This window comes from Apostichopus japonicus, chromosome 13, assembly GCF_037975245.1.
Source record: "Apostichopus japonicus isolate 1M-3 chromosome 13, ASM3797524v1, whole genome shotgun sequence".
NCBI classification, from domain to species: Eukaryota; Metazoa; Echinodermata; class Holothuroidea; order Aspidochirotida; family Stichopodidae; genus Apostichopus; species Apostichopus japonicus.
Genome location: NC_092573.1, coordinates 14,088,963 through 14,112,842, shown reverse-complemented (window position 1 = coordinate 14,112,842; position 23,880 = coordinate 14,088,963). Strand labels below are relative to the sequence as shown.

Below are 23,880 nucleotides of genomic sequence, written 5' to 3'. Positions count from 1 at the left end.
CGTTGGAATTCGCGGAACTGCCGAAACCGTATTGTTGGTTTTGTTACGGTGACTTAACAACCATAGAAACCTTACAACACATATGTACAGTATGTTGGCTATGTGTTGTACTACACCGGTGCTGCTAATAAGAGTACATCATACATTTACAGTATTCTGCGTAGTACTAGTAGGGTTGGTTGAATACTGAAAGTTTGGCTCGGGGATGTAAACTGCATTATGCAGCCATGTTAGGTAGGCATTTGTGTCATTTTATGCCCATTGTTAGGCTATTACTTAGGCCTGGTGTTTGCAAATCATTTGTCTGAAACTAAAGAATGTTTCATGTAACATAGAAGGTGTATATTCATAACAAATGTAACCATAACTGTACATTGTATCACTGCTTGTTATTGTGGACATCATGGGCCCACCACATTTATTCATTTGAACTTTCATCATTGTATTTCAGGCAGTACAGATACATAGCCTACCGTCAACAGGTTCAAAGGTGTTGGGGGTTCCTAGCAAGACACGTCATGGTTGTGCTACCATCATGTGTAGTACAAAGGATCAGAAGTGAGTTTCCAGCCAATGGTCAGTACATTGAATTCAAGTTGCCAGGAGAAAACTCAATTGTATTGGAAGCCTTGGTTGAGAAATCCTTCCAGAAGCACCTTTTCTATTCTACGATTGTGTTGGATTATCAATGCGTCAGTGTTCCCTCAGTGTTGATATATTGATATTCAAGACTTCTAATTAAGGAAGAAATGGTCATTTTCCAGACCCAACATCAACAATGAAAAAAGAAGGCAATTTTTGGAAGCATTTGGACACATGTATTGGCGTGATTTTGATGTCATGTAATATGTGCATAAGTGAAAGTGATTGACCTTTATAGGAGCATTTACCTCCCAGACATGTTTGCTTCGATCGTACCTTTAATCTGGAAGTCAAAATATCCGTATCTCCAATGATATTTGCGGAAAGTCATAATAAAGACCAATGGAGGCAGCAGAACTCTTGAATGTTAAGACTTTGTTTCTTCAGCAGCAGGTTTGTTTAACAATCTATCTTCAAAAACTCATTAGTACACCCTGTTAATGGTCTTCAATTGTTTTAATGCGTGTGATGCTGTGTTTCATGTTGCGCGACAGTGTTGTACATGTCGTCGTGCGTGGGTAACATTGTTCCATGTGATTTGCGTTGTGCAGTGTTTCTTGGTTTAAATTACCCTTTATTGTATTTGCTTCTGGTTTATTCTAATTAATTTGTCACAACAACGATTGATAGCGATGGACATGCATCTGTTTTGTAGGCTTAAAGCCAAAAATTTCATGTTAGTTATTTTTCCTTAAACCTCCTTTGATGTCACAAATTATATCAGTGCAATTTAAAAATGATACTGTCTATGGAAAGTACAGTATTATTTTTGTGTCATATAATGCAATGATTGTTGTTAATGTTGGTTTAGTCACAGGCTTGTTCGGATTGTCCAGAATGTCTGTCTAGAACTGATTTTGAATGAACTACATTGTATGAATTTTTGGCTCTTTGACTGTTTAAAATAAATCGCTGTGAGATTTAAACACCCTTTGGAATATAGTCTTTTTAACTACTTATTTTGACCCATCCCTATCACCCCCACTCCCTCCCCAAGAAAAAAATGGTTTTCCTGGAATACTAATAAGAATTATTGTTGCCATAACTAATTGACCCAGCATATTCCAGAAATAAATTGGGGCACTAAGATTTTTCACAAGAAGATGTAACCCATCCCTTCTGAAGCTTACCACATAGCTTACTACACAATAGGGCAATGAAGGGTGTGTTAATTCAGATGATACAGCAAAAACTCTTCGTCTCTTGCGACTTCAGTGTAGTAACGCTAATACTAGTACTACTAGTACTAGTGCTCGGCTGCGCTTCCTCCAAAGGATCGCCACTTGTCCAACTGGAGGTTTCCTCTTCCCCGATCTGGTCTTCGGAGTTTTTAGAAGAACGACTCGCTTACGTATTTGTTTTATATCATAAGAAAGAAGGGATCGTAGTCTGCGTCCGTGAAGTGTTCGCTAAATACGGAGCTGTATACTTGCTAGGCCCAGTGAAATCGGCGCTGGTGTTCTGCACTAACTTGGTCATAATCGCCGTGTTTTTTCGTCCTTCGGCCATCGATGAAGGCTATTTGCATGGAATATGACATTACTGCAGCCCCCAACAACACAACGGACCGGCATTTCTCTCGGATATTTACAACATATTGAAAAACAAACTTGAAATTTGTAACGTAATACAGTGGTTGTTCTCTCAGTGTAAATGTGCGTGTGGTGTGACGGTATGATCGTCGCGGATCCGGTACATGCCTGAGCTTGGCATTTGCGTTCCTACTATGACGTCATCATAGTCTTGTTTTCAAATCGCATTTTTCAGAAGTCTTTTTTCCAATGCGAATATTAAAACGTTAATTTCTAATTAGTCCTTGAATGTGTTGAGAATAGTTTTGAACATAGATTTTCTCATAGATTCAGAGGAAGTTACTCTCGATTAGATGGATTTTACGTGTCATGACCTCTTTAAAGTTTCGCCATATAGACACATGTAATGTTTGGCGTTAGGGATGGAATCTTTGTCTGGTGGTGTAGCAATACTGCCGGATGTACATGATAGACTACTCGCCTTTTATTCCCTTAATTGTCACACGGTCAATTCAAAAGTTAAAGAAAAAGGGATGGTGCTCGTTAGGGCCTAGTGTTTTTTGGGTTATGTCTAGGTAATCCTCACACCGAAAATGAAGCTACTCTCTCAGAGGATTTAAAATGCACGCATCTGCTTGCAGAGATGGTCATTATTAATAAGTAAAATATATTTGAAGGACGAGTACCGAAAATGCTGGCAGTATTCTGCCAACGACTTTCAACCTTGTGCGTCGTGAAGGTTGAAGCGGAAAGAATATTATATTATTATTTGTTATGATCGTGAAGATGCGTTCTAGACCTATGGGTCTGTGTAATATGTTGTTTCGGAAAGCGTCGAGTAAGAGTTCCGAGATAATCATTTTCTTAGGCCTGTAGATTAGGGAAATTAATGTAAGGGTATAGTGCCGAAATTCAAATATTATTCCTACAAGCCGTCAGTTATCACACAGTATTCCGGTCGAATTTCAGTGTCGCAAGAGACAACTTCAAGAAATGTATTTGTTGTCATGGGTGTTATCTTTCTCCTAAGAACCGCGTGGAGCAAATGTGTAAAATGAATCCAATTAAATCCTATGTTATATACTACGTTCCTTTCAAACATCTAAATTGTAGCATTAACGTTGATATCACTGGTCATCGCAATGTCATTCCGATGTATAGGGAATAGACAGAGCCCTGAGTATACATTTAAGCAGACTGTTTCCGTTCAAGATAGATGTCATTGTGTGATTTCTTTTTAAATATAAGTAGTAAGGATCAAATCAATGGAGAATACAGCTTTCGCATGTTCCTTCTAACGTTAAGCTTTAATATACAAGTAATAAAAAAGCTTTGTAGTACTCGAATTTGGCGAAATTCGGAATTAACAATAGAAAGAAAGACATGAAGTTTCCTTGTTTCAATAAACATATATTTATATTCTTTTGATTGTCAATATAGTAGTTTTTGTGTATTGTAAGTAGCTTAACAAAAACTGTAAAACTGCAATTTTGCCTCATTTTCCCATATATTTACCCATATATATATATTTTGTACAGCTCTACCAAAACCATGCTAGGCAGTACAATATATGCTTCAGGCAAAAAATTCTTACATGATTGTTATTCAAAGTAGAGCACCTTAATTTTAAATCTCAGAAGTTAAACTTAAACGGTCAATACACTCGCACGAAAGGATATTTTGACACCAGTAGCTTTTTGAGTTGATTGTAGTAAATGGTAATTAAATTCATATTAACACCCTATAACCAATCAGTTCCTTGTTTTGATTATACGGTGTACCGTTAGTCTGCAGGTTTGATTCTAAATAACAAAGACAATATCGATACATTTGAAAATTCGAGATTTGTTAATTGCATGATCAATACTCGTACACCCCAAGAAAGTGCCTTTTATAGATATTAATGGAAACATTAATTAGTTTAAATACGCTCATGTTTTTTTTTTATTTCTTTACAATATTTATTGTCGTAAAATTAATTATAGGCAAGGTCGTGATGCTGTATAATTCTTTTTTTTTTCTTTTTTTCTTCTTTTTTTTTACCACGCTTGGTATCTTTATTGGTAACATTCTTGTGCCAATTCGAACAAATTTGAATACAATAAGGTCAAAAACCTTTTACAAGTAATGATAGGTACATACAATAACCAATATGAATCGATATTAACTGAACAGTATAGTGCAATTACTAAATGAGTCTTTTAACTGCTCGTAAGAAATGAAAGCTTTGCCTCTTTGCTTGAGTTCTTTCTCAAGTTTAATAGCAATATAAAAAATCTCTACAACTCATTTCCGTGTTCGAATTTGTCTTACTAAAGATGAAGTACTTGAGATGAAAAATTAAGAAATTATATGGATGATTTACAGAATAATGAAACCCAAAGCAAATGTCATTCTTCGAAAGTATAAATTGTCTGCCAAAAATAGCAAAAATAAAGTTCGATATAATAGGGCAGTCCCAAAACAGATGTAACAGGGTCTCGTCATAGCGGCCACAAAAGTGACATCGTGGGTTATCGATTTGCCCTATTTTATGACGGTAGTGGTTTGTTCCAATAATGCGATGGAGGAAGCGAAATTGAAAATATTGCATCTTGGAATCTCTGACAGAGCGAAACGGGGCTTGAAAAATTTTCTCCCATTGGGTGGCTGTGATATTAAAATAAAGATTCCATTTGGCTACAGCCGCAGGAGGAGTGCTAACACGAGTAATAAGGCTTTTATAAATATGTTTAGAGACAAAGGGAATAAATTGGGGATATTCACTTGAGCTATTAACAGTATCCTTATAAACCTTCATCAGTCCAACCTTCCATGCTGTAGGGATAGACGAAATAATTCCATAGTAAACAGTAAATGGGCAATAATCTAATCTATACTTCTCTCTGAAACGCAGTATTGACAATGGACGATTGTCATTGTCAAACAGATGTTTCACCTGCCAAATACCTTTTTGGAACATTGAGTTGTAAAAAACCATCTTATTGTTAATTTTAATAAACGAATTGTTCCAAATTATCTGTTCACCATAGTTGGAATTAGGCGTAATAAAAGAGTGCAATGACCATGCATGGCAGACATCATAAATAAATGCATTACTAATATGAATGTCGTTTATTTTATAATTACAGTTAAACAATAGTGATTTGCCGTACTTTTTCAAATGAAAATCGAAAAACAGTTTTCAGTAGTTATCGCTACTGTTGTTGTATCTGTTCACCCAGGTACACTTAAGACTATGAATAAAATACTTAGTATGTGTGACATTTAGTCCACCTGAACTGATAGTACCAATCATAGAGGAACGGCGAATTTTTTCGGGTTTCCCACTCCAAATGAAACGAAAAATAATGGCATCTAGTTCTGTTATAAACTCTTGTGGGGGATTTGGAAGAATTTGAAAGAGATAAACCAACTGTGAAAGCCCGAGGGCTTTAACAATGGTAACTTTTCCCATTGGAGTAAGGTCCCTCTGCGACCAGACACCCAATAAACGTTTGAGCCTCGAAAGCTGAAAAGATCTGATCTGTTATTTGTAAAAGAGACGCCTAATAAAGCAACAGGACCGTTAGACCAGTTCAACCCAAAGATTTTACGAAACCATGGATCCCTCTGTGTCTGTCTACCTAGTGGGAAAAGGGAAGATTTTTCCATATTGACTTTTAGACCCGACGACTTCTCAAAAGTACTAAAAGTACTAATAGTTTCTTTTAAAGAACTATAACTACCGTCTAAAAACATGGTCGTATCGTCCGCATATTGTAAAATTGTAATGTTGTTGTCAAAAAGAGATATACCATTGATAGCATTATTATCATTTACACACAGTGTGAGAACCTCAGCACAAATGGCAAGAGTACCCATTGTTAATGATTCTGGCGGAATTGTTAGAATACAAAGTTTTAACCCTGTTAATAAAACTTTCCCCAAAACCAAAGAATCTAAGGGAGGTGAAAATAAACTCCCATTCCACACTGTCAAAAGCTTTTTCGAAGTCCACGAGGAACAGTACACCTGTTTTGTTCCTCGTGTTACAATACTCAATTAAATCTAGAACAAAGCGGACGTTTTCCCCAATAAAGCGGTTTTTAAGGAAACCGGTCTGGTTATTGCTAATCACTTTGGGGAGAACAAGTTTAATTCTTGTTGGTAACACTTTTGCGCAGATCTTGTAGTCAGTGTTGAGGGGTGAGATTGGACGATAGTTCTCAATAAAGTCCTTATCCTTGCCATGCTTTGGAATTAAGGTAATAATTGCACGACCCTGCTCGGCAGACAAGTCAAAATTAGTATTAGCGTAATTCAAAGCATTTACCACACAATCCCCGATAACTGGCCAAAATTTCTTGTAAAAATCGACTGAAAGTCCAACACTAACAGGGGATTTACCAATGGACAATAAATTCAGAGCGTCAACACACTCAGCAGATGTCATAGGCCCATCACAACAATCTGCTTCATCCATACTCAGCTTATTATAATTAAATATATTGGAAAAAATTAACGATGGGTCCACCTCTCCACTGGTATACAAAGTGGCATAGAAGTCCCTCAGATTAGCCAATATTTCCCGTTTTTCAATAAGTATGTCGTTATTGTCAGTTTTCAATCTCTGAATAACATTATTTGCTTGATTATGTTTTTCGAGATTCAAAAAATATTTTGAGTTTCTTTTACCGTATTCGACCCACTGCGCTCGCGACCTAACGATGATCCCATCAAGCTTTTTATGATACAGGGATTCGAGCTCAGATCTCGTATCTTTTAAATTTCTCAAAGTTTCCACTGAGCCTAAATCGTAATAAGACCTTTCGAGCTGGGATATCTTATTCAAAAGATTCCTTTCATAGTGACGCTGTTGTTTTGCTTTTAATTTTGAATAGCTAGTAGTAGCCATACGGACTTTGTATTTAATAAACTCTCACTTAGCACTGGGATTAAGATCATTTACACCATTCCGCTCGGAAAGTAACAGGCGTGTAATCTGATCAACATATATGGAATCCTGTAACAATGAATTGTTTAACTTCCAGTACCCAGGACCCCGTATATCAGAAGAGCAATGGATGTTTAATATAACAAGAGAGTGATCTGAATGCAGCCCTGGTGAAATATAACAATTGGAAATCAACTGAAGTAAATGTCTAGAAATTAGAAAGCAATCTAGTCTACAATGGATCCCAGAAATAGTATTGGAAGACCAAGTAAAATCGGACTTAAAGGGATTGCGTTCACGCCAAACATCGACCAAATCGAAAACATTCATCAACTCCAAACAATGCTCTCTGGCGTGAAAATTAGTCTGTGGGACTCCCCCCTTCTTATCGATGTCAGTATTGAAAACAAAGTTAAAATCTCCCCCGATTATAACACTTTCACAGGCAAAGCCACTAATATCGGCTGACAGCCTATCAAAGAAGGACGGAGAGGTATGTTGGGGGCATAAATGCAAACAATAGAATACGTTTTATCAAGAATCTGCACATCTAGAATAATAAAACGACCATGGTTGTCAAGTTTGGAGTTAAGAACCGTCACATCTAGACTGGGGTTAAAAAGTATACAAGTACCCCTACTAGATGAAGACCCGTGAGAATAAAATACCTTTCCACCCCATTCTTGACTCCATCGATGCTCGTCAAGCACGGTACTATGGGTTTCTTGAATGAAGGAAATATGGTTATTGTGGTTTTTTAAAAAGGCAAAAACCTTATTGCGTTTGGAAAATTGCCTGAGACCCCTAGCATTATACGTTACAATTTTTATATTAGAGATTGAAATAGCAGCGATCGAGCCTACTATAGACAAAAGTAATTATAATAAGCTTACCGCTATATGTAATCCTAAGGATCCAAGGCACATATATAAAACAATGAAGAACTGCACACAACTATATCTGATCAATTCGTGGAAGCGAGGTTTTAATAAAATGAAAGGAAAAAAATAAGTCAATCCCACAGGAAAAAGGTTTAATTTGAAAATATCAGACCAAATCCTAATTATCCCATAAGGAAACAAGGCCCAGGGAAAGTGGGCCATATGGACTGTTTCGACTTCGACAGTGGGTCACAGTGAATAAAAAGTAACGTCTAAAGAAGGTGTCCGCCAAATCTGCGACTGGAAAACAAGAGGACTTTACTGCTCAACAAACTTGTATGGACGACCATCTGCAAGTCTCCACTGACCTCTCTGGAAGCGTAGCTTGGTGCCGTTTCTGTAGAGATCCGATACCTTGGTTGCCCCCTTCTTCTTCTCTTTCAAATCTGCTGGCGTAAGGTCATCAGTTATGAAAAAGGTGTCTTGTTCCAGCTTCTTTCTAGCATTTTTGAGAATAAACAGCTTGTCTTGAAAAAAGGAGAGTTTAACCAGAATATGGCGATTTCGGCCCTCAACCGGTCTGCCGTCTCTTTGAGCCCTTTCAATGATACAGTCTGGCTTGCCAATCTTATCGAACACCGATTTGGCTATCGCCAAACATTCTTCATTGTTTTCAGTAGTGTAGCCGACAATATGAAGATTGTTTTTCCTCGAGTAGCGTTCTTGCCTGTTAAGAAGCATAGAATGTGTCTCGTATTGACTCTCCACGTTTGAAATTCTGTCGTTGATTTCTTTGCATTGTTTTCTGATATCCTGGTTTTCCGCTTTAAGACTATCGATTTCCTCGGCATGTACTCTTAGTTCTCTCTGAAAATCCTTTTCGAGGTTACGTAATTCAGCTGAGACTCCTTTGATAGCTTTTTCAATGGCTTTGTTCAGCCTCTCTGTAAGGTCTGATTGTGTGCCTTCCTCCTCGTCAGAAACCGAGTTGGCAGAATCGCGGAAGTCATACCTATGATGAGCCTGTTGTCTAAGCCGAGACAGCGTAGTCTGTGTTAAGGTACGGTCCTGATTGGTTTTGATTTCTCCTTGTTTCTTCTTGTCCCCACTGGCTTTCCGTGCACCACGCACCATTTTGATGAGACAAGTTGTTAGTTTTCAAACAGGAGAAACTTTAAAGCGGTTATGAAGACATTCAAGTAGAATAATGAAATTCACGAGCCCAGATTAACCTAGAGTGTTGTCATGTCAAGGTTGATACATCCATACGCTCATGTTTTTTGGAAGATATACTATAAAGAAAGGCTGGCTTTTACAAAAGTCAGTGATCATAGATAAAAGTAACAAACCATAAAGCTGTCGTGTTAGAAAACCGAGAAAAGGAACACCTGAACAACACTCTTCATACAACACGGCGAACGTAAATACCAAAATCTGAAGATAACAGATTTTACTTCCCCTCTATTAAAACAAGGAACTATAGGTTTTACTTCCCCTCCATTAAAACAAGGAACTATAGTGGTTATATAAATGCCATCAAGTGGCTTTCATGCACTCATATTCTGCTGATAATTGAATCAGTATACTACTAAATACTGAAGATGGCCAATTGCAAGTTTCGCCGCCTCTTTAGCCTCCTCAGCTTGAGGCAAATATTGTTGACCATGGGCTTATTTAATGTAAAGAGCCACAATAGAAAGTAACAACTTTTAATGCGGTCGTAGGTCATATTCAAATGTGACTGACACTTGGGAAGCTATAAAAAACACTTTAAAAACACTTTCACGACCCTTTCCACACACAAAACACACGTATAGACCTAATGAACAGCCAAATATGACGTCTAAAATGCCTTCTTTTTCTGGTAGAGGGGTGGGGGCTTCTGGGAGGACCCCTTCCCCCACCTGACATGGGAGTCCGGTTGAACGAGTCAATGGCCATCCCCCTTTATATGTTTTAAACTTACGTCGTGGGAGATAATTTCGTACTAACAAACGCGAAATGATTTAAGTGAAGTATAGTACCGAAGAATATGCGCAAGATTCTATACCGTTAGTTGGGTGATAATAGAGTTAATCTATACTTTGGAGGTCACTATGATTTATGTTTAACATACACAGTGAATTGCATACTGTTCGTCCTGTATGTTGTGCAATAGTTAAGGAGAGAGACATGTTCACCCTTTGTGTATAAACATTTACATTAATGTAGAGCCTACGAACAGTCTGGAAACATTTAACCTTTAAATGTGTGGATTTTTATGTAAAGTCCATGAAAACCAGAAAATGACATTTTTTAGTCATGAATATTGTTTAGAATAGGCTTACAAAATGGATTTACTATATAAAATATAAATGTTCACACTAACTGCTCAAAGGTTTCGGCAAAGGCGATACAACTATATACCTGACATGAAATTCGAAGGAAATAAAAGTTCTTCTGTTTAAGCTAGATTATATAGGTGAAAACTGCATCATCGAAGAAAAAAACCCGGATGATTATATCCTTAGCGCATACATAAGTGTCATATTAAGGTGTCTGTATGGTTGATTATATGTGCCTATATATTATGTGTTAATGTAACATGTAATGATCAAAATAACAACCCAACGCAACATATACGCATTATATATTAAACCTATGTAGTACATGGACTAGATCTATTCCAACTAGATATGATAGAACAAAATACGTTTCACTTGTAGTCCCCCATTTTGGTTTGTCTTTATGACATATTAGCGTAAGTAGAACCCTCTTTATCTTCTACAATCGCCATCTTGATGACTTCTGCTTCCTCCGATGCTTTTCCTTCTACCAAGGCATACTCGGTGTAGCCATGCTAAAAATAATAAGAAGAAATATTGTGATTAACTTTAAAATATAAACATTAACAATGAGGCGATCCAGGGAGTTGCAGGTTTCATCTACGAATTTTGGTCGGTTGCCATTACTTTGAGCAAAGGCTGTACAATGTCATCACGATGTCATATTTACAAGTATACACCAAGCAAGTTTGAAGAACATGACCTTTACAGTTTTAGGTCATATTTGCTGCTACTCAGTGGGGTTTTTGTAAGCTTTGAAACTCCACTGACCTTTGAAATGTAATACGATGTAGAAATTAAAAGTGTGATAACTTAGACGGAATCAGTTTGTTTTCGTGATTAATTATGGTACAGTTGTGGCTAAACAATATAAACCCATTTTTGGGGTTTTAATGACCTTTGATCTTTGACCGTAAAGCGTCATCGGCAAAGGTCAATCAAAGTTTGCAGTCCATTGTTCTTATGGTAGTCGGGTTACGGTAGTCTGCAGTTTTTCTACATTGTTAAAAACGTTTTGGTCAGTTTGTGAAAGCTTAAGAACGTTTTAATGACCTATATGACCATGACATCCCCGATTTTCGGCGACAGTCCCCATATTTCATATGCCGTTCCCGGATTAATAGGTACCCAGGAATTGTCTCCTTGTTTATGTGCCTTCCCTGGAATATTCATGAAATTTGGAAAAATGCCCTGAATTAGTTCAAGTTTGCCTGTCTGGCTGCCTATTCCTAGAGACAACTGGAACTTAGGTTGAGCGCAGTAACTGTTTACAACTAGGCTACATACATAAATTTCATGCGTGACTCACAGCAAAAGATAGGCAACCCAGATCGTTGACTAATTTCATAGCTTGTAATTAACCTTCGGCATTTTTGGAATCTGGGACAACCAAAACACTGGGTGACCATCATAATGACTTTTATTCAAAGTACAGTGTAGGTACTAACCCTTGATGTCCACATGTCCCCTGATCTCCTGGAAAAAACTATGGTCACCTTATTCTATCTCTGAACCCTTGACTGAATGACGTCATTTAACAAGGAGGCTCAGAAGGCCTTACAAAGGCAAACAAAGACCAGATCTGATGCCGGTCGTGCAATATCATTTCGTCAAATTTGGTCAAATCATTTTGGGAGACATTTGTGGAGAAGAAAAGTGGGGGCAGTGGGAAGGGCTTGGTATTGGTTGAACTGGGGGAAAGAGTTTGTTTGCAAACCGATGATAGCAAATATGCTTTTTATTCTCCAAAATGTGCAAATGTAATTGTTTGCCAGAACGATTTGAATTGGGCGGAGGGAAAGGGATGAACCTTGTCACCTGCCCCCACTCCCTCCGTTCATTAGCATTGAATGAATCATGTATGTTTAGTAGACATGAAACCGGTAGTTGTCCGAAGTGAATGTTGGGGATGGAATGCTATTTGATTTTGTTACCCGGGGGCGCGAATTACTATCAAAGCGGAGCGCCACATTTGGTTGGCGCGCAGCGTACAAGAACATTTCTGGTTTTGATAGCCCCCTTATCACCGAAAATGGCACTTCTGGGCTTGAAAATGACCAACAGATGTACGTTTTTGCCTGAAAACCAAGTTTTTGCAATTAGTTCTTTCATTCATAACCCCTTTCAAGATTGTCACCAGTCACGCATCATGTTCGACCTCATCGCATCTCATGTGAATCATTGCTTTTGTAGGTAATATTACGTAACGGTCCACAATACCCGTCAGCCCCACTTTTCAAAGTTTTAAACCCATTATTTGTTCAGAATTTGAATAATAAATTCACTTCAAAACATACCCATAATGTTGCACAAAATTTCATCTATGGACAACCAATATGGAAAATCCCCTTCAACCCCTAACAAACCGGTCAAAAATTGCACGATTAGAGGGAAGTATGATGAAGAATGTTGGTCACGGAATTTTCGAAAATTCAGACACAGTTAATTTATTGGTGTACAAATATTATAATCTCTTATAAAACTTCGATATCATAAAAAATATGCTCGAGGGGGCGGTCTTCCCCTTCGCCCACCCCTCCCCCCTTGGCTACGCGCCTGCAGATAGAAATCTTGTAGGAAACAGGCCAAATGGAAACCCAGTGAACCCATATCAATGTGGATCATATGTATGATTGTACGTACTTACACTCATACACAAGAGATGTACAGATATTATGATAATAATCATGAAATCACAGAAACGACAACGAAGAGTCATTTACCTCATGCAGCATGTGTTGGATGAAGTTTTAGCCACCGCCAAATAGGATTTGGATAAATAATCTCACGCATTATTTGCTATTTATAGCCACACATAAAAACTATACCACCAAAATTTAAAATTGGAGGGGGGGTTATTAGATATTATATCCCCCACCTAAAATATTGGGGGACATGTCCCCCCTTCCTCCCCACCCACCCCCGTGATCGCCGCCCATGCATCCATCCATCCATCAAAAATTGCACTGTAAATTGCACTGATCCTTTTGTCTGAGTTAAGAATAAGCGAAGCTGACGGAAAGTGGAATACAGTCGAACAATTAATCTTTTTAGGAGCGGAAATTAGCTTAGGATTGACACACTCCTTTTTGTTTCTTCAAACAAATCACCATTTTGTAAAGAAAAGAAATTCCTATCTTACCTGTGTGGCTTCCATTGGGGTGACATAGGTCTCGTAAGTAGGGTTGGATTTGGAGTCAGGTGGTAGTTTGGTACACGGAGTCGTCTTTCCTCGCTTAGCGAAGTAGTAGGCCAAATAAGCAAACACGAGTATGAAGACAAATAGGAGCAAGGATAAAGTCACATCGAAGACTAAATACATCCACGAGGGGAGACCTTCTTCTAATTCTAAACGAAAAATGCAAAGAAAACATCTACACATTATTATAAAAAATATATCTCGATGTTTTAATTGACATTCTGACAAAGAAGAAAAGAACGCATTTGCTATGCAATTCTTGTTTTCACTTAAGCATTCGAACATACGAAATGGAGTCTGCGAAATATATATATATATATATATATGAAAATGAAAGTCGTAATGAGTTGGAAAATCAAGAACAGTGAAAAAACTCCCAGCCTCCACCGGGTATGAACCCGGGCCTTCCGCTCTGTACGCGGACACCCTAACCACTAGGCTATGGACGCTGATTGTATGTCCAGAGGTTCGAAACCGGTAAGGAGATTCGTAATTCCACTGTAGGCGTTTGTCACCTGTATCGAACAATACTAGTTCTGTTTTTTGTGACATATTTTGCCTTCCGCCAGAGATCAAACATGATGCTAACCAACTCGAAATCATTTGTGAATCCTAAAGCCGGATCTCGAAAGAGATATTTTGAACAGACTTTAACTTAATGCAATGGAGGTAAACGACAAAGGCAAATAAATAAATATAAATGCAAATCTTAATGAGTTGGAAAATCAAGAACGGTGAAGAAACTTCCAGCCTCCACCGGGATTCGAACCCGGGCCTTCCGCTGTGTACGCGGACACCCTAACCACTAGGGCTATGGACGCTGATTGTATGGCCAGAGGTTCGAAAGCGGTAAGGAAGGTCGTAATTCCACTGTTAATATAAATATATATATATATATATATATATTTAAGGAGATAATGTTATCATGTAAGATTTTTTTCATACTAACTTCATTACGGTAATAATCCTCTGAAGTATTCCCAGAGCATTCTTCATTCAGACGCTCATGCATGTAGACTCACCTTTACAGGTGACCCCAAGGTCATTATCATGGTTCCAAGTAGTAAGCTGGAACGAGTAGGACGAGTATATGTCAATGCTCCCCTTTTACTTATGTCACAGCCAAGGATTGACTCTGCCCCCTCAGGACACTTAATGTTCCATTCCGGTGAGCTGAGGGGTCCAAGATGCTCTGTGGATTTAATTGTTTCTTCTGGACCGTGAAATCCTAGTTGTCTGCAGATCACCGTGGTTGTATCCTCATCAAAGTCGGTTGTGGAAATAGTCCCCCACTCACCCTCTAAGAAAACTTCAACGTGTCCCTCGCGAGGATTATCTGACACGATGCGAATATCTATACGAATGCAGAAGGCATAGCACAGGTTGACATTACAGGACTGTATTAAATACTGCACTACTTATCATATACAATTTAATGATTGGTCATTGTTGCGAGCCAGACTCGCACACACTTTTCTGTTATTCATGCTTACTATGTAGTTCATTGTCATTCTCTCTAAAAAGGACTACTTGGCAGATTTGAAATTTTAAACTTTTCAATAGTTTGCGTGTGGAATACGACATGTGAGCATGGTCTATAGTTGGAGCCGATTCCGATTTCTGTTCTTTAACGTTTCTTTGTGGTACGTCGGTCGTAAACAAGTTACATGTCGTTCTATTATTGTGTATCAGTGCAATTTTTCGTGAGCAATTTTGGGTTAGCACTATTCAAAAGTGGTATTCACAAGATTTTAGTACATTTAGCAGAGGAATGCTTTTTGTACGTTTACGTTCTATTAATGCAGAAATGAAAACTACGAAGAGCATATACTGTTGGTCCTTTTTTTTTTGCAATGGGGTATAGTTTATCCCTAGTAATAAGTACCAAGATCTATTGTATAAATTAGGTTCGTGACAGTGTTCCTACTTAGAAGGTAATTCCCCGAAATACAACAATATCGGAAAATATTAATGGGACTAACAAGGGTTAGAGTTAGGGTTTAGGGTTACGGGTCGGGTTCGAATATACCCTACAGTAATCAGGGCTAACAACCGTTGAAATCAGTCTATTTTGGGAAATAGTCACCCGATTTCAGAATATGCAGTGGCGCAATTCGGGGAATTTCATTTCTGAAAAATGGAAACACTGGTTATTGATCGCACCTGTCATGCCATGATCAAATGTCACACATTTGTAACTTCCTTGTGGAAAAAATGGTTGCCCATTGATGAAATCAGATGGAACAATGGTTACCCATTGATGAAATTAGATGGTACGCAACATAATCTAAATAATTTAAGGCATCAACGTGGTGACGCATTGTCAAGTATAGTGCAGTGCGATATTGTCTTAGTTATCATAACCACGTTTCTACGGCGCTTGCTAAGATAAAGTACTGTGTTATACTGTACAACCCCACCGAAAACCGTTTTTTCAATCATGTTATCGTTTTAGGGACTTTATCAATCTTATTCGAGGTCATGAGTCATCTGAAGTCAACAGAATAATACAGCGAAAATTTCTACCTACATCTCATATCTCAAGCATGGAAACATGTAAGTTACTCATTCTGAGTCAGACAAACCCCTTTGATATTACATTAGGCCAAAGTCATGTGACTTTAACTGACTCAAATGGTGAACCGTTGTGAAAGCTAAGGAAATGTAAACGTGACAAGTCTCCTACTTCCGAGAGAAAGGCGTCAGATTGAGTATAAATGTATTAATTGTAGTGAGCTCAAAATTCATCAACGGTCCACAGTATCTGCAGAACTCATATAAACAAATTCAAGAAAACAAAATGGCTTTTAAAACCATTAGCAATATAGACTCATTGTCACAGAACATGGAGATACTTTTTAAGAAAAGTCACCCAAGAAAGAACCTGGGCACGAAAAAAACCAAATAACGAACTTACTGATCCGCTTTTAACCCCAGTCTCCTTGCATCGTCAGGTGTGTATCACGATTCTCTAACAAGGGGAATATAATGCTATACATGATATTAGCCACAAGGAGAATACATGACAACATAAACACATCCGCTGTTAAATATTCCAGTTCTACAAATAATATTCAAAAGGAAAAAGGGAACAAAGTGTCTACTTACCTCCGTCCATAACTTGAGCTTTGCAAACGAAAACAGTAATGAGAAAGATACCAATGAGCCTATAAGAGAACATGGTTAACATCAATTTAGGAACTGAAGTAAAAGTCATTACGTCCGCTATATTCACTGGGAAGCAGGCAACTAGAGGTCAACTATATCTGAACTGGTATACTCATGAATGTAGTGGCGAAGCCGTCTTAATCAGTATGCTTATCACTTTTGAATTCAACCGGGAGGATATTAAGGTTATCGCTTCACGTCTATCAAAGTTTGAAGTGATGGATGAATTAGACGGTAGTTCTGTAATAAGCTAGTAACACATACGGAAGCAGGATGTACCACTACTGGGCAATACACTACAACTGGTCTTACACGTAGCAGAACAAGAAGACATGTTGTATTTAGCCAATGGGTCAAAGCTCAACATTCAATGTGACACAAAGATGGAGTCTCCTACCTTGTCTCCAAGAGTCTTGTAATGGAGTCTCCTACTTTGTTAAGTCTTTTTAAGACTTTGTAGGAGACTTCCTTTACCATTGTACACAATTGGCGATACCAAAAATAAATGAATAGAGAGGGACAGAACTTCCAAGAGATTGATTTCTACAAGATGTCTATGTCCTCTGTAAAATTGTTAAATTCGTGAACGCTTCGTTAAGACTAGACACAATTTACACTATCTGAAATGTGATTACATATCGTAGACATACAGGAATGGCTACCCATGACGTTACATTTGACTTGCTTCATCCAGGATAGCAACTCCCGGGGGTGTTGAGTTACTGGCCAAAAGAAAAGACATAAATTAGGATGTATATCATCAGATGTTCAAGAATTATGTGACATCACAAACTAGAAACGTGGTTACGAAATTGTATACTGTCTTCGTATGATGTATGAGTGCCAAACGCATTGGCAGACGATGCAAATGCCCTCGTTGTAAACTATTTTGACCAAATGTTGAAGTAGAGATCATTTCATGCATTCTTTTATTTGGTCGCTATATCGATAGTTTCTTAGGTGTGCCGAACCTGTTCGACATATAATGAAGGTAACCTAGGGAGAGGAAGAATCTGAGAGTGTTAATTGAGTATTCGTGTTAGTCGTACAACAATTGTAAAAATTTAAAATGTCTGATTAGGAGGAAAGTGTAGACCAAGGTGATGATTGTTAGCGTATTCGTGATCTTCGAATTGAATATCAAAGTACTGTTGATGTCTGTAAAATTGGCCTTGTTGGAATTATCACTTATTAAATTAAATTAAATTCCGTACTCGGTCTTTGTCAAGCTTACAATCAGGATGCAGGGACGGCGGGACCGGGGGGGGGGAGGGGCTTCAGCAAGCACCAGGGTAAATTTTGATTTACCGACAAGATTATAAAATCGCCGAGTTAAAAATGTGTTTCACACTCCACCCTTCACACTGCACCCCAACCACCTGTCCATTAATCACACACCTATTTGAAAAGGAATGATATGTGAGAGAGAACGGTTGCTCACGTGGCTATTTATATTCAAACTATATGTATGCTCTTCGTCGGATATCAAATCATGTTTTATTTTGTAGATTTATTAGATCGGACATTTCTTGATGAGTCAATGTATCAGTGTTACGTAAAAAATCAAAGCAATCAATTCCACACTGAAGTGTTTCATTGTTTCGCCATATTGGAAGCAAACAAATTACCATACATACATGAGCGACATGTATAAATCTTGTCGTTTCACTGCATAGTAAGAAAATGTACAAAGACTGGACGGTCGTATGTGACGTGTTAGCACTTACTTTGATACTCTGTTTTTACCTCGATACCTTTATATTATATGTATTTGTCCTATGCCCCATAGCAATCATATGACTTTGGACATCTCATTCCATACTATTAATGATAACTGATTTCTGAACGCTAACCACTTTTTTTCCAAACCATCTCTTTGAAGAGCCCTACAGTCTTCAAACTGAAGCAATTGTTTTCTTGCAATTACTTCGAGAGCTTACTGAAGCTAGTCAGAAACAAATTTCTTTCTGAAATCCTACAGTGTATGTTACTGTGTCCGAAGACAACTTATAATAAGACCATGTGATGGTACGCTGGTTTGATGTCTTCAGAGTACGGTGTTACCTCCACGAATGTATCCCAGAATGTATCTACCGCTGGTTCTTACACGTCTTCTGGAAGTTCTTACTGTGTAAGGGAGTAAATATTTATCCTGAACATTTAACGCATGAGTGTTTTATTGTCTTGTGATATATCTTATCGATGTTGTTTCCTTCATTTAGCTCATTTTCTTCATTCACAACGAGTGTTATGAAGAAAACAATTTAATAGGTTTAGACTTTCATTTGGAAGGTGACAACTCCCTCTCTAAGGAGCGTCTCAATCGAAAATTTGTATTTTTTTAAATCTTTTGAAATTAAAGACGATGATATTCATTGACCGATATAATAGGTGAAAGGAACTTAAATGTCTTTGATTTATAATTTACTGTCCTTGTTTATTCTTTTTAGATCACAATCAAGACTTGCGATCGTGGTGGTAAACACGTTGTCAACCGAATGGAATCATGAATTACCTGCTTAAGTCCAATAGAGCGTTTTACACAACAATTTGTAAGCTATTGTATTAGGACACATAGGTCGTTCATATGTTTTGACCTTTATTTACTAAACTGTGTATTGCGGATATGGGAAATTTGTCAGGGCAGATTGTATATACATTTAGACATGATGTTAGTTGGGGCGCAATACGGTCGTGAATTATAAAGCAGGTGAATGTGTAATGTTATCGGCATTCTTCTTACGGGTGTAAGACCAGATTCGGAACGGGCTGATCATAATTGCATTTCGCAAAGCCCATTATTGAGTTCGTTTTTCATGAAACAACAATCTCAAAACTATTTTCCAAGGATAAATTAGTTTTGTGGGAACTTACCTCTGTCAAGGGTGCCACGGTCATTACATCATCACAGTGTACTGCATAGGTTATGATTAAGAATTGTCACTCAATGATTAATTGAAATCTGCACTTTTCGTTGCTTTGAAAGCAAGACTTTTACCAGGAAGTTGTTACAACTCCCTGCTTTTACCAATCCGCATAATACTTGTACATGATTGAAACAGGGAGTTATTATGGACAACTCCCTGATTGTAACCATACGAGATTTATCATAACAACCTATCTACCCATCATATTATCGCGAGGTATTATCCGTTGAGTACAATGCATAACACTTTCGCGTCTTCTGTTGTTTATTGGAAAAGAAGTGTAATTTCGACTTTCCTAGGAATTTGTTTGATAAAATAGCATTACATGGTAAAATAATTAGGGACACTCAACCAGATATAATAGTGTGACTGGAAGTAATTTTTACAGTGTGAGTTTTGGAGTACTCAAAGCGAAGATAACCTGTCGTACACTTCAAACCCAAATGGCATAATAGGAAATGAACAAGAAATGAAACTTGTCAGTATAACATCTACCACTTGATTCATACATAATATTAATTCTTCAGTTTGAAGTAAAGGTGATAATGTATAAATAAGGTATAAATAAGGTATCAAGCGTGTTTCCACAAAAGTGTCCATTATGTATTGGCTATATCTGGTGCCAATTAACATTCCAGTCTAAGTTTTCATCGATCATCAAAATGTAAACTCATTGACTTTAGATTACAACGGCAACCAGAAGTCAGTGACATTCGTCAATATCCATTTTTGATCACCGACGTGCACAAACAGAGGTCGACATCACACTTTGTTGAAAAATCTTCAAACAATGCATTAAAATGATCAATAGATAGTTTTGCTGTTCAACTCTGAATATTGTAGAAGATGATAAAAAAACTCTCTGAGCGTTAAACTCCATGTATTCTATGGATTGATACAATCCACCCTAATAGTACAACACTCTTTAAATTTGAATAATTATATTTAACGAAACTATCTCTTGGGGTGGGATGAGGGATGTGAATGAGGGTGTTCCCTCATGCTATATAATTTCACTAACGTATGTTTCACTAGGCTAGCGTATATATGCCGAATAAATTAGTTTTTGCTAAGGTTGCTGGAAACTCATGTTCAACACCATGCATGTTTAATTGTTTTTGCTTGGCCAACAATAAATGATGCCTTTCAATTGCATTGAGTCCACCTACAGTATGTCAAGTTAGCTGTAACAAACAAACCAAGTAGAGATGCAGAACACTTACTGAAAAAAAAGAAGGCGCTAGTTTAAAACTCAACGCTATTTTAATAGAAAATTATATGATGTCTTTCAAAAGCATCCATACATTCCGATTTAGGAGAATAGCGCCTCATCAGGCCACATGTTCTTTTGCGGCACCAAGGGAGACAACGACAAGGAATCATTGGAACACAAAATGCCATACTACCTCCAGAGCGTTATGACTCCAGTTTGACTTGAACCCTATATCACGATTTAGCAACCGGCAGAGCATTAGTTTTTCATCTACCCCGTATAGCACCGCACACCACGTCTGCTGTTTAAATATACTATTAATTACCAAATAAAGAAAAATGGAAAGCAGTTTTACATAAAGTAACTTCAGATGGATTCGAGCCCGGAACACCCGGTTACCAGTTCACAGCTCTACCCACAGAGCCCGATGACTACAGTCTTTGTAATTATTCATGCAAAGACGTGACTGGTATAGTAACAACCAAACATTGGAGCCCCATGTAGAGAACTGGGGGAATTAGTTGAATGAACGAAATCAACGTACGGTACACCTTGCGCACGCGTAGACAAGCTCTGTTTTAATGTGTTGTGTATAGCAAAACAAGGAGTTAAGTCACAAACTAACGAATGATTCCAGAAACAAAAACCATGACATAAAAAAAACATAATCACTTCTTTGCTCTGTATCAGCATCATACACGTAACAAATTATAATATATATGTTCTTTTGTAACAAGTAAATCAATTAAGCACATTTAAGATTCCCGAGTTCCATTGTCACACGGGCCTCCACAAGTTACAAGTTTATTACTCATTCGGCACTGGAACAATACTTTAAAAAAAAAGACATTGCTTTGATATCTAATATTCACTATTTTTTATACATCTCGACCACCTTTTGCGAGTTCACCTCATTGTGGTGTCCATGAAACATTGAGCTAACCTCCAATCCTAAAGACGGAATGGATGTCAAGACGAAAGCTTCAGGTCACGTGATTTTGCTACACAGTGCACATCATAGAAAATATGAGTATTTATTAGCACAACCATTTTATGTCTCAGCATTTTTTTCCGGGCAAGGATTCCCAGCTCCTCTATATGGCCGTCGCCTTTGGTGACCCCAGGGTCACACCCTCATACATATAGCCATTGGCTCTTACATACCGGTTCACATCCTATTCTTAAATCATTTGGGGAAGTTATCCATCCCCTATCCCTCCCATCGCCCACACCTTTTATATTACGTACATGCCAATGTCCGTAGCCATAACAATATGGCGAGTTAGGATTTTTTTTTTGAGGGGGGGCGGGCATTTTAATGACCAGTATTAGTACCAGATTACCTATAAATTGGAATGGTTACTACAAACGTATGTGACATAAATATATATGGATTGCATTTCGTTATTTCACTTTGCACTAGATTCACTCAAGGCGGTATAGTATAATGTTCCCTTGTAACACTTTACTAAACTAGATATAACTTAGCTGGTGAATGGCTTTCACTCGGTTAAAACAAAGATGTCAGCAGTTCTTGTGTAACGAGGATCAAGTAAGACGCATTCAGAAACAATATGAGTGTATCACCACTAAAAAAGGCCAGTGTGACATAATCTGTTGGACTGTCCTTTCCCATTTCATTTGTTCATTTATTTATTTCCAGTATAAATATAAATATATATAAAAAGGACATCAAAAGTGAGTATGTTACAAGAAATTATTTTAAAATGTTAGTGTACAAAACACAAAACAATAAATAAATATATATATATATTTATATATATATATATATACCTATATACAAACATATACATATACACACATACATACATACATATATACACATATGCACACATACATGCACATACACATACACGCACACCCACACCCACCCACACCCACACATACATACATAAACATATACAAAACGTGCAGCTGTCTACAATAAATTTTCCAGATTACCATTTTGTAAAAAAATAGCAGCACGATAAATAAAACTATTTCTATGCACATTAATTCTGAATTTTGGTGTTATTGCTTTGTTTCTCAAATTATACCTAGTAGTTTCTCGAAGTAGAGAGTTAAGTTCGGTATGCAAAGAATGTCTGTCATTTTTCTGTATGCAATTTACACTTCTAATGAACTCATTTTTAGCAGCATTGTTTACAGTACTCATAAGAAAGTTAAAATCTATATTAAATATTCTAGAACAATACTTTAAAAGAATAATAATTCTCTTATTATCTTTAATTAGTAAAAAGTGATACCAAGCAGAAACAGCATATATTAGGTGTGGTAAGATATTGGCAGTAAAAACTCTTTTCCTTACATCAACATGAAAATATGGAACTATATACGATACAGTTGAGACTATGAAGTACACCCGTTTAAGTATTCTGCTTATATGACCAGTGAAACTTAGTTTGTCATCAATACAAACACCTAGATATACTGTATGATGAATGCGTTCTACTTCCGCATCTTTAATTGAGATTTTAGTTAACTTACATGATACAAGACCTTCATGTTTAATATTTATATTCTCAAAAACCATTTCCTTAGATTTCTTTGGATTGAGTCTTAAATTCTTCCCATCACACAGATCTGCAATATTTGATACATCAGTTTTATAACTTGCTTGGTCAGCCTGATGCGTTCGCTTTGATACATTGCACACTATAGTAGTGTCATCAGCATATTTCACCACAGTACACATTTAGAAGTAGATCTTATTTCGTCAGTATATATTGTGAACAGAAGAGAAGACAGAGGACCGCCTTGAGGGACACCAACAGTTTTGATTTTTCCGTCAGACCTTTAGAATATTTTACCTGTCTAGACCAGCCATTCATAAAATTTGATATCCAATGTAACAACCATGGCTCTTCAGCGAACCCTTGCATGTCCTTGATTAAACGATTTGGAAGAACCGTGTTAAAAGCACTGGAAAAATCGAGAAATAAGACCTTAGAAATAGTAGTATCTTTGTTATTTAATCCTGTGACAATATTGTGAATAAGTGTTAAAACAGCATCGGTAAATGACAACCCCTTCCTAT

The 23,880-nt window shown here is 37.4% G+C and overlaps 1 protein-coding gene across 1 annotated transcript in view; it reads right to left on the bottom strand.

Moving 5' to 3' along the window:
• LOC139978589 (uncharacterized) overlaps positions 1-16,918 on the bottom strand; it is a 35,728-nt gene extending 18,810 nt beyond the window's left edge. Inside the window, exon 1 of the mRNA XM_071988931.1 lies at positions 16,623-16,918. Coding sequence (XP_071845032.1) covers positions 16,623-16,731 — 109 coding nt within the window. The 5' untranslated portion in view covers positions 16,732-16,918. The remainder of the gene's footprint in view (positions 1-16,622) is intronic.
• Between the last annotated feature and the right edge of the window lie 6,962 nt (positions 16,919-23,880).